The following is a 12,657-nucleotide window of genomic DNA, read 5'->3' on the forward strand; positions in this document are numbered from 1 at the left end:
CATCAATCAATCAATCAATCAATCAATAAATGGAAAAATAAGTAAAATCACCAAACATGAACATATAAGTAACTAGATATTTATTGAAACATCATCTTAATGGTTGTGCTATCACAATGATATGAATGTCAACAACAGAAAGTAGATCAGTAAACTGTGAGATGTGTTTCAGAAGCATCGACCTCTTAAAACAGTAAAGTATTAAAAGTGAAGATTTATGTGATATGTTTTAAAATATGGAAGTATCAAGAAAGAAAACATACTCTAACCAAGAAACGTACTCTGTTCTCACCACCTTCAAAATCCATAGAATTCAAAAGCATGGCAGCAAAACAAGTTCCTTAAGAAATCAAGCTGTGTGTAAAGCCACTTTTCTTTGCCATAATTTCAACACAGCCCTTTTCATCTCCTTGTTCCTCAGACTGTAGATAAGTGGATTCAGCAGAGGGGTGAGCAGTATATACGCCAATGACATCAGTTTCTTGGTATCTGGTGAGTACCTGGATTTGGGCTGTAGATAAATTATACTGGCTGTGCCATAGAAGAGGGTAACAGAGGTGAGATGAGAAGCACACGTGGAAAAGGCCTTCTGCCTCCCTGTAGTGGATGGCATCCTCAGGATGGTGAAGAGAATTCGAGTATAAGACAAGAGTATCAACAGAAAGGGGACCATGACAATGAAAATGGTGCCTGTGAAGGCATAGACTTCAAACAGGAAGGTATCTGCACATGCCAGTTCTAGCACAGGAGGAGTCTCACAGAAGAGATGGTTAATTTCCTTGTGGTCACAGTAGGGGAAGCTAAACACCCATGTGGTCTGTAGAGTACTCATCATGGTACCTGAGACCCATGAGAACATCACTAATTTCATGAACAGTCTTTTGTTCATAATCATGGGGTAGGATAGAGGATGGCAGATTGCAGCAAATCGATCATAAGCCATTGCTCCCAGGAGAAAACACTCAGTCACACCAAAGAAAAGAATGAAATACATTTGTGCAAAACAACCTCCAAAGGAAATGGTTGCTTTCTTACTAGTCAGGACCACAAGCATTTTAGGTGTGATAACTGTGCTGAAACAGAGGTCTACTAAAGATAAATTCTGCAGAAATAGGTACATGGGGATGTGCAGACTCTGGTCCAGGAAGATGATGGTGATAATGATGGCATTTCCCATCACAGTCACCAGATAGATAACTAGGAAAGTCCCAAACATCTGATCTTGAAGTTCAGGATAGTTAGAAAATCCCAAGAGGATGAATTCAACAGTAGAGCTGTGATTTTGCCTCCTCATTACAATATTGGAACCCTGTGTTTGTCTTAGGGACATAGTACATACAGGATGAAGTCACAACACAGGAATTGAATTCAAACTTGGAGTTCTTGGCAGAACTTTTAAAGACATGTTCTTTTTAACAGAGGTTCAGATTAGTAGTTGTGAAGAATGGTCAATATGTTGTATCAGTGAATCTTTAAAAGACAAGTGGAGAGTTATAAAACTTTGTCTCAGAAATGTTTAACAAATATAAAATAATGCTGTTGAAATGACTCAGCTATTAAAAGCACTTGCCACAGAACCTGACTTCAATTCCATCCCTGGATACCACCCAAAACAACAAAATAATACAAAAGTTTGATATAGGAGCACATCTGTAATCCCAGTGCTTCTATAACAAAATGTGAGTGGGAGGCAAAGCCAAATGAAATACCCTTAAGCTTGAAGGCCAGTTAGCCTGGAGCACATAGTTCAGTAGAAACAAAACAGAGCATCATTAATATGGTGGACAAAGGGAAGCAATACCTAAGAGTTCCCTGAACTCCACAAGCTCTCCATGGCATATGTACACACACACACACACACACACACACACACACACACACACACACACATACACACACATACACATACACACTTTATTACTATTATTGTTATTATTATTATTACTATTATTTTAATGATGACGATGATGCTGTTAACAACCAAAGAGTACACATGGAGCTGCATATGTAGCAGAGCATGGCCTTATTTGGCATCAATGGGAGGGAAGGTCCTTGGTCCTATGAAGGCCGGATTACCCAGTGTAGGGGAATGCTAGGGCGGTGAGGCAGGAGTGGATGAGTGCATGCATGGAGAAGCCCCCGTATAGAAGCAGGGGGAGGGAGATGGGGTTGGGAGTTTGGGGAGGGGAAACTGGAAAGGGGGGATAACATTTGAAATGCAATTAAATAAAATAACCAATAAAAATTTGCTCACAAAAAATAGTAGTTTTGGCAATATTTTTCTATGTAGCAAAAAATTAACCAAACTCATTCTTAGAACATATACAAGCATTGTGTTACTAGAATCCACCTTTCATTACTCTGATGCATGTATCTCTGTGTTGTATTTAATTGTATACTTATATATAAATTTTAAATAAAGAGTTTCAAATTAGATAAATAGTAAAATAACTGACAAATTAAAACTATGATAATTTTAAATGTAAATATGTTGGCAAATGTTTTTGATAGATACCAAAGTACAAAGCACACTTTTTTTACTTTGTTAAAAATGAAAAATAAACCATATGTACCGAATGAATATACCATACCCCAAAAACATAAGTCAAATGGCTTCCAGATTACTTCTTTGATTTCTGCTCCAGTGAACCAAATTTACTGAAATCTGCCCCAATGAAAAATTTTAGAAACCAACCTTCTACCTTTGATTTTTGGAATTAAAAAATGACTTTAGAAAATACTGTGTAGGACCATTTTGAATTTATGACTCACTTGTTTCCTTTAAAGGAAAATACAGCTATACTTGGAGTTTGTGTCACACACTCACTGGTTGAGCACCCATCACCAAGGAATGTCTGTACCTTTTCAGATAAAAGCCATACACTCCACAGAAGACATCCGAGCCACTCTGTACATCTCTACTACCAAGTTCTCTAACTCCTATCACCTGGTTTTTCATTTTTCCAGAGCACTCACTACCAAATGGAAATAATCCAAATTATTTGCTGTTTTCAGCTTCACATCTAATTCTCCCTCTAGAATATAAACTCCAGGATGACAAGAATTGTGTTCTGGACTTTTTGTTGTTTCCAGAACTGAAAACAGGTAGCTACATACATAATAGATAAATTGACCCCAAATGAAGTGATGAATTGATATTTAATCAATCCATGGAGGAATAATTATTTAAATTAAGAAAGCCCACACTCTACCCTCAGTTGACTATTGTGTCTAAAGGGAAATAATCAACATGAGATCAAAGAAGAGCCTCATTCACTGTCTGACTTTTCTAGAAGCTTGAGGCTACTGTGGGGTATGAGAACCACTGGTTTAGGAATTTGTTTGTGACACAAAACCCCAACTTGAGCCTGTGCTCCTCCTTGCATGTGGACCCCTATCGATATGGTCAGGAATTACCCCTGGACAGCCCTTCTGGCTCTACTTGGGCATCTTATTCATCAATAGAAAACTGCAGGCTGCAGGGCCGCCATTCAAGTCAAAGGGGGCTAGGCTTAGGGAGATGGAACATAAGCAGTCAGGCAGTAAACTGATTCTCTACCATCTTCCAATCTTACATACAGCTAGCTGTTTTCCTCCTTGTCAAATTCCCCTTTACAACCCCCTTCTGGACAAGGCTCCAAGTCTCTCTGCATCTCCCAGTCTAACTCCTCCTGTTTCCAGATTTCTCCCCTCTGTCAGTACTCATGCATCCTTAGAACCAGAAACCTATAAACACTTTCCAGATCCTGCCATCCACTCAAGTTCCTTCTCATCAGTATATGAAGCCCTGATGACTTCCCACGTTTCACACCTCTTCTTCCCATCTGTGTCTCCTATGACTCCATCAAAACAATCCCATGCTTCCTCCAAAAAACACTCAGGCCTCCCCTGACTCACAGAATAAAATGCTCATTTCTCTGACAGGCATGTAAGGAAACCAGAGTGGAGATGATTGTTTTAGAAGTATAAGTGAGGGGAATGTGCTCTAGTGACAACTGAGTACTAAAACAGAGGATGCCAGCTTTAAAAAAAGCTTTAGGGAGAAAAAACAGAATTATAGTATGGAACATGACAGAGGAAAGCCAGAGGACAGAATTATATAACAAACTGAAGACACATGATACTTTGGGTTCAGATCATTAGGACATTAACAGAGAGGTTTTTTGTTGTTGTTGTTTTTTAAATAAAAGTTGGTTTACTAACTTACTGGCTCTGGTGATGTCCTAAAAGCAAATAGCTAGGACTAGGGAGATGGCTCAATGGGTAACTTGCTTGATATTCACTTGAGTGTGAGGACTTGAGTTTGGAGCCCCAGAAACCACTTGAAGTAGCTGGGTCGTCATAGTGATATACATCTGTTATCCCAACCCAGGACATGATGGAGACAAGCAAATTCCAGGACTCACTGCTCAGTCAGCAGAACTGAAATGACAAGCTCAAGTTTCATGAGTCTCTGTCATAGAAAATGAGGTAGATATCTTGACATGATGCTGCATGCCTTTAATCTCAGCACTCAGGAAACAGGAAAGTTTTAGGTCAACCATGGTTACACTGGGAGATTCTGTCTCAAAGAATAAAAAGAAAGTGGGAAATTATAGAAGAAGCCATCCAATGTCTACCTCTGACCTTGATATGTGCAGGCCAACATCAGTCACACACACACACACACACACACACACACACACACACACACACACACTAAAAGAAATGTCTACAATAATATGTTATTGCTGTCAAAATTTTCATAAAACAAGTAAAATAATCTATGAAGAAGATTAAAAACTTTAAAAGACAAAATGATTATTTAATTTCTCATGTATAAAACAAACTAAGTTAATATAAGATAATACAGAGAGGATCTTATTTAAATAGAAAAATGAGTGGGCTAGTAAAAAAAATTTATTATATAAAGCAAAGTAATACTTTTGTGAAAGTTTTAAGAACTGGACCTGACCGGTTCTTCTCTTCCTCTAATATGGAGTACTTGGTGCTAACTTGCATAACTCACCAACATGTTTCACTGGCTTTTGCATTAACTTTCCTTACCATGTTGAGCAAGTAGCTCTCTCCTCAGGTTTTCCTCTTCTACAGAATTGTTCTTGACCACACTCACTCTGATCCCTCTGTGAACTGATGACTTATGCCAGCTTACTCCCTTAGAGCTACAGCGGTTTTCTAGACCCTTGTGTGAAGAAGAAAGGTAGAACAACTGGAGCAACTGGTTTTCTTACCAGAGCAGAGTGATCACTTGCCAAGTACCCCCAAATGCCAATAGACTGGAAATGCAATCCCCCTGATAGGATGGATAAGGTGGAAGCCACTGACGACAGAATCTCAAACATAATCTTTAGCTCAAAACCTATGAGCTGATGCTTACCCTAATGGATCAGAAATGTGACCTTGTATTTTAAAAGCATTCCCATCCATACAACTTGGTGAATGAGTGCACTGATTTTATAACATTGTGTGCTCTGGGAGAAGCCTTCTCTCTGGAGACCTTACACTCCATGTATACAGACTTTCCTCTGTGGAGATCAGGAAACACCATGGTACTAACTAGGTACACCTCTCCTCCAGGCTTCTACAGGGAATAATGAACATGTCTTCACACAAGAGATTGGATTTCACCATTTTGTCCCCAATTATGAAAATGAAATTGTGAAGGTGATGAGCTGACTTGGCCTGACCTTAAGGAAATGGAAGCAGAGATTGAACAGATGCTATTAATAAGACCTGAGAAGATAGGGGGAGTGCAAGCCACAGTGAGAGCAAGCTGATGCAAGGGAAGAGCTCATCAGAGGTGAATATCCTGTACACTGTTATGAAATTTGTAGAGTTACTTTGTGGAAAGCTTGGTTTTTTATCATCAAATTTTCAAAAACTACTTTGAGAGCATCAAAATTTGGGTTGTACAGGTTGTAGAGATGGCTCAGCAGTTAAGAGCACTGACTTCTCTTTCAGAAGTCCTGAGTTCAATTCCCAGCAGCCACATGGTATCTCAGAACCATCTGTAATGAAATCCAATGCACTCTTCTGGTGTACACGAAGACAGCAAAAGTATACTCATATACATAAATTAAATAAAATCCTTTAAAAATTATTGGGTTATGCATTCAACCTTATTCTCAGTACTCTGACCATTAAGAACCTCTCCATTGATTGCTGCCCACTGCAGAAGAAGTTTCTTTGACCAAGCTGAGAGCAGCCCAGAACTATAAATATGAACATAAAAATTTTAAAGACAAAGACAGAATGATGATTTAGCAAAATAACACTAGCAGGTTTTTCTGTAGGGCCTATGACATTCCCAGCCATGGACTTTTAACCAGATTAATTACTAGGGAAGGGAGAATCATTTATTGAGGATATAGCAACTGATAGGTTTAAATGATCCAGCAGATGGCTCCACATCCATGCATATATGGGCATCACTAGCTGAACTTAATGATCAAAAAGAAGAACAGACATGAATTTGAAAGAGGTATAGAGGGATATGGAGAGTGTTAAAGGGATAAATGGAGGTAGATGTGATAATCTCTCTCTCTCTCTCTGTCTCTCTCTCTCTGTGTTAAAAACAGCTCAGAGTGGTGGTTTTGTGTGTGTGTGTGTGTGTGTGTGTGTGTGTAAAATTGATTTGGAAGTTCCTCAGAAAATTGGAAATAGTTCTACTTGAAGACCCAGCTTATATTGCCCCTGGGCATATTCCTAAAAGATGTTAGACAATATCACAAGGATACATGCTTCATTATGTTCATAGCATGAAATCTATTCATAATAGCATGAAGCTGGAAACAACCCAGATATCCTTGTACTGGCTGGTTTTGTGTCAACTTTATACAGGATGGAGTTATCACAGAGAAAGGAGCTTCAGGTGAAGAAATGCCTCCATGAGATCCAGCTGTAAAGCATTTTCTCAATTAGTGATCAAGGGGGGAGGGCCCCTTGAGTGTGGTACCATCTCTGGGCTGGTAGTCTTAGGTTCTATAAGAGAGCAGGCCGAGCAAGCCAGGGGAAAGCAAGCCAGTAAATAACATCCCTCCATGGGCTCTGCTTCAGTTCCTGCTTCCTGACCTGCTAGAGTTCCAGTACTGACTTCCTTTGGTGATGTACAGCAGTGTGAAAGTGTAAGCTGAAAAAATCCTTTCCTCCCCAACTTGTTTCTTAGTCATAATGTTTTGTGCAGGAATAGAAACCCTGACTAAGACAATCCTTTAACTGAAGAATGGATAAAAAATGTGGTTCATCTACACAATGGAATACAATTCACCTATTAAAAACAAGGACATTATGAATCTAGGACCCAATCAGAAAAGAAAACTTCAGACCAGTCTCGCTTATGTATATCGATGCAAAAAAACTCAATAAAATTTTTGCAAACTGAATCCAAGAACACATCAAAACCATCATTCACCACAATCAAGTAGGCTTCATCCCAGGGATGTGAGGTTGATTTAATATATGAAAATCAATTAATGTAATCCACTATATAAACAAACTCAAAGAAAAAAATCACATGATCATCTCCTTAGATGCTGAAAAAGCATTTGATCTAACACCCCTTCATGTTAAAAGTATTGGAGAGATCAGAAATTCAAAGCCCATATCTAAACATAATAAAAGCAATTTACTGCAAACCAACAGCCAATATCAAATTAAATGGAGACATACTTGAAGCAATCCCACTGCAATCAGGGACAAGACAAGGATGCCCACTCTCTCCATATCTATTCAATATAGTACTCAAAATGTTAGCTAGAACAATAAGACAACAAAAAGAGATCAAGGGGATACAAATTGGCAAGGAAGAAATAAAGGTGATGATATGATAGTATACATAGGTGACCCCAAAAATTCTACCAGAGAACTTCTCCAGCTGATAAACAACTTCAGCAAAGTGGCGGGATATAAAATTAACTCAAATAAATCAGTAGCCTTCATTTATACAAAGGATAATAAGGCTGAGAAAGAAAGTAAGGAAACAATTCCCTTCGTGATAGCCACAAACAGTTTAAAATATCTTGGGGTAACTAACCAAACAAGTCAAAGACCTGTATGGCAATAACTTCAAGTCTCTCAAGAAAGAAATCAAAGAAGGTCTCAGAAAATGGAGAGATCTCCCATGCTCATGGATTGGCAGAATTAACATAGTAAAAATGGCCATCCAGCCAAAGGCAATCTATAGATTCAATGAAATCCCCATCAAAATCCCAACACAATTCTTCAAAGACATGGAAAGAGCAATTCTCAAATTCATCTGGAAAGGCAAAAAAACCCAGAATAGCAAAAACCATACTTAACAATAAAAGAACAACTGGGAAAATCACCATCCCTGACCTCAAGTTTTACTACAGGGCAATAGCGATTAAAAAAACTGCATGGTATTGGTATAGAGGCAGGCATGTTGATCAATGGAATAGAATTGAAGACCCAGAAATAAAAACACACACTTACTGTCACTTGATCTTTGACAAAGACGCCAAAAATATACAACGGAAAAAAATGAATTTTGCAGGCAAATGGATGTAACTAGAAAATATCATCCTGAGTAAGGTAACCCAGACTCAAAAGGACATGCATGGTATGTACTTACTGATAAATGGTTATTAGCCAAAAAGTACAGAATATCTATGATACCCCCCAAAGAGCTTAAGAAGTTAAACAAGAAGGCCCAAGTGAGGGCGTGCCAATCTCACTTAGAAGTGAGAAGAAAATAATCATGGGGGGAAGAGGAAAGGAATGACTCTGGTGAGAGAGCAGAGAGGGGAGCGGGAAAGAATGGGGGGGGGGCAGTATCAGGAGAGAGGTCCAGAGGGCCAGGCAAATGAATCGAAATGTGCAGTTGCCAGAGGTGGGGTGGTGGTGGGAGAATCTCAAGAAATTCTCAGATATCTGGGATGGAGAAGGCTCCCAGGACAAAATATAGATAACCTTAGATGAAATCCCCACAGTGGGGATATGGAACCTATAGAGACCACCTCTTAAGTAAGGACCACTAGTGGAGGGATGGGGGCACCAACCCACCTACAAAACTTTTGACCCAAAATTGCTTCTGTCTAAAACAAATACAGGGACAAAAATAGAGCAGGGCCTGAAAGAATAAGCCAACAATTGAAAGTGCTAACTTGGCATCCATCCCATATGCAGGCACCAAACCATGACACTATTACTGTGCTATGTTGTGCTTGCAGACAGGAGCTTAGCATGTCTATCCACTGAGAGATTCTACCAGAAGTTGACTGAGACAGATGTAGATACTCACAGCCAAGCCTTGGATGGAGATTGAGGATTCCTATAGAAGAGTTAGGGGAAGGATTGAAGGGACTGAAGGGAATAGCAACCCCCCAGGAAGACCAATAGCGTCAACCAACCTGAATCCATGGGAGTTCCCAGAGAATAAGCTACCAACCAGAGGGCATACATGGGCTGATCCGAGGCCCCAACACTTATGTAACAGAGGGCTAGTTTGTCTGGCCTCAGTGAGAGAAGATGCACCTAATCCTGTAGAGACCTGATGCCCCAGTGTGGTAGGGATACAGAGGGGCACTCTTTCAGGTGTGAAGGGGAGAGTGGAGGGGGAAGACCTCTGCAAGGGGGACAAGGAGGAGGATATAAATAAATGAAAAATTAATTGATAATAAAAAAGAAAAAAAGTCTTTCTGGCTATTTTCATAGTTGGATCTTACTAACTTGAATTTAAGACACCTATGCTAGGCACAGCAACTTGAGTCGGAGATGTAAGTTCTCTAGTCCTATTAACTTTTATGTGAAATACAGGCAATCTTATTTATTCTCACAGGCCTTGTATAAGAATGATGACACTTAGGAGTTAGTCCAAACTGACTTTAGCAATCAATGGGACCATTGTCATATGCCTAGGAAATATAGGGATGAACCAGTCAAGACTTAGCTTTATCTAGAGCTCAGATGATGATGTTACCAAAACATAAATTTTTCTTTTAGTCTCTCATCTCTAATAACTTAGGGGAGCTTTTCCAATGTCAAAAGACATGAATCCTTTTCTCTATATTATACCTCTACTTTTCTAAAGTGGGCTTCATTGGCAAAGAACTTCCCTCTTTTAGGAGCATCAATCTGCCAACATATTTATTTTGTGTACAGTGCAAATGTACCTGATGGTAAAAAGATTTCATGTCTAAAAATTAACTCAAGGACTCCTTTATTCTTCTCTGCAGAGTGGTTATCTGTCAATCCATGAATCACATTGCATGACCATCACTGGGATGGAATATGAGAATAGGTGGATAATTTTAATAGAACTGCTCTATAACCTGGCATGGTGTCAATCCCAATGATATATACATGAAAATATTTAATAAAAAATACCTCCCCAGAAAACATAAGTATTGTGCCTAAGGAATGAGTATCAAGAATGACTGGAGGCTGTGATTCAATTTGCTAATATCTTAGTGAGAAAATGCTTTGTATACTTGTAATCAATATGTGACTACAAAAGGAAAGATAAATGCTGAGAACCAATAAACTTGCATGCATTGTTTTCTTTAGGCAAACTGGTAAGGAATGGAAATGGATAGAGTGAATGAGGCCATACAATTAATTTCACAGACAATGAATGGACAGTCCTGGAGGACAGTGACAAAAAGAGACAGAAAATGGAGAATAATTAGAAGTAGAGACAGATGACTTTGCTGTGTGTCATGTCATCAGCAGCGAATGCCTTTGGGGATGGTGCTATGTGTGTTTGGGTATCCTGGGTTTGCTGTGGTAGGAGAACTGGGTTCTGATGGTGTCAAATTACAGTGGCTTCTGTTACTTATGTTCTTGTTCTTGACTTTTGCCATCTGGTTATTTCTGGTGTTTACTAGCTTGGGTTTTTGTTTGGATTAGAGATGGTCTTCTGGGAGACAGGCAGTGCTGTTCCTAGTTAGAGTACCCCACGGAGCTAGTGTCTCTAGCTGCATATGTATCAGAAGATGGCCTAGTCATCCATCAGTGGAAAGAGAGGCCCATTGGTCGTGCAAACTTTATATGTCTCAGTACAGGGAAACGCCAGGGCCAAGAAGTGGGAGTGGATGGTTGGGGGAGTGTGTGGGGGAGTGTGTGTGGGACTTTTGGGATAGCATTGGAAATGTAAATGAAATAAATACCTAATTTAAAAAAAAAGAATTCCTCCTGTGTCCTTGGTTAGAGTGGACTTCCTGGGAGATAGGCAGACTGTGGGGTCTGGAGGAAGGTACATTGATCTGCCATGATGCAGATAGGGCTCATGGCTATTTTTCAACAATTCCCATGGTTTTCCTCTGACACACACACACACACCTTAACCCATAATATACAAACTTACCCAATAAAATGAGATTTATTTTTATATTAACACACAACCTAATATTAAAAATATTAATTTAAAATGTAAATTGAGTTTATTTTTAACTAATACTGAAAATAAAAATGGTATACCACTATGTTATCATCTGGTTCAAATACATAATGTGTGCCATACATATTAATTTAAACACAGGTAGCACTTTAAACATCCATCATGTGTTTTCCAAAGGCAATTATCAACTAAAGACCTTAATGGCCCTCATTGTGAAATTTCTAAATAAACATATATCATGCTTTGGTGATGTCCACCCCACCCTGTTTTCTCTCTCTGATGCCCCTCTTCTCTCTGCCCTATGTCATATACTTCTTAGTCCCTCATCATCCATCTTAGTTTTCAGGCTACTTTTTAAACATTTTGGCATATGAAAGAGTCTATGGGATATTTTCTGTGATATATATGGCTTATTAGAATTCCTCCCATTGCATAATAGCCTATGATATATGTACAGCATCTTTTTTTCACCTATTCTTCTGCTGTTGAGCTCCTAGGTTAAGGATGTATTTTAGCAAAATACTAGTATAATAAAGATAGTTATGTGAGTGACTTTTGTATGATGATTTTATTACCTTGGATATATGTCTTAAGAAGGTATATCCAGATTATACAGTGATTTAGAAATATAGAGGGCTCATATTCTGTAGTGGTTGTGCTAACATACATAGCCACCAACAGACTTAAGGGTTTCTTTTTCTATATATCCTCACCAGCATTTGTTACTATTGTTAGTTTTGATAGTAGTCAATACCAAGCTGACTTTTCAGGACACTCTTAATATCACTATTCCTGAGGCTGTAGATGGCGAGCCTACTACCATGTAGAACACAGACAGAACTTTGTTCTGGTACATGGAGTATTTGGACTTGGGTATCACATAAATGAATGTGATAGCACCATAGAAGAGGGTAACTGCAGTGAAGGGCAAGCCACAGATGGAGAAGGCAGGAAATAATCTACGCTAGGACTGAAATAAATCAGTTAGAAACAAAGAAAACAATATAAAGAATCAATGAAGCCAAGAGCTGGTTCTTCAAGAGAATCAACAAGATAGACAAACCATTAGCCAAACTAACCAAAATACAGAGAGACAGTATCCAAATGAAAAGGGAGATATAACATCAGGCAATAAGGAAATTCAAGGAATCATTAGGTCTTACTTCAAAAACCCATAATCAACAAAATTGGAAAAATCTTAATAAAATAGATGATTTTCTAGATAGATACCACTTACCAAAGTTAAATCAAAATTAGGTAAACTATTTAAACAGACTTAGAACCTCCAAAGAAATAGAAGT

At 38.7% G+C, this 12,657-nt stretch overlaps 1 protein-coding gene across 1 annotated transcript; it reads right to left on the reverse strand.

Moving 5' to 3' along the window:
- Nucleotides 1-349: 349 nt before the first annotated feature.
- Nucleotides 350-1,330, reverse strand: LOC110299261 (olfactory receptor 10A3-like). The gene has a single exon (XM_021168914.2). The coding sequence runs from the start codon at nt 1,328-1,330 to the stop codon at nt 350-352; it is 981 nt and encodes a 326-aa protein (XP_021024573.1).
- Between the last annotated feature and the right edge of the window lie 11,327 nt (nt 1,331-12,657).

The sequence above is a fragment of the Mus caroli genome, unplaced genomic scaffold (genome assembly GCF_978045245.1).
Source record: "Mus caroli unplaced genomic scaffold, Mus_caroli_1 scaffold_8, whole genome shotgun sequence".
Taxonomy (NCBI): Eukaryota; Metazoa; Chordata; class Mammalia; order Rodentia; family Muridae; genus Mus; species Mus caroli.

Excerpts from the sequence above, each read along its gene's own strand:
- LOC110299261 (XM_021168914.2), bottom strand. The coding sequence starts at position 1,330 with ATGTCCCTAAGACAAACACAGGGTTCCAATATTGTAATGAGGAGGCAA.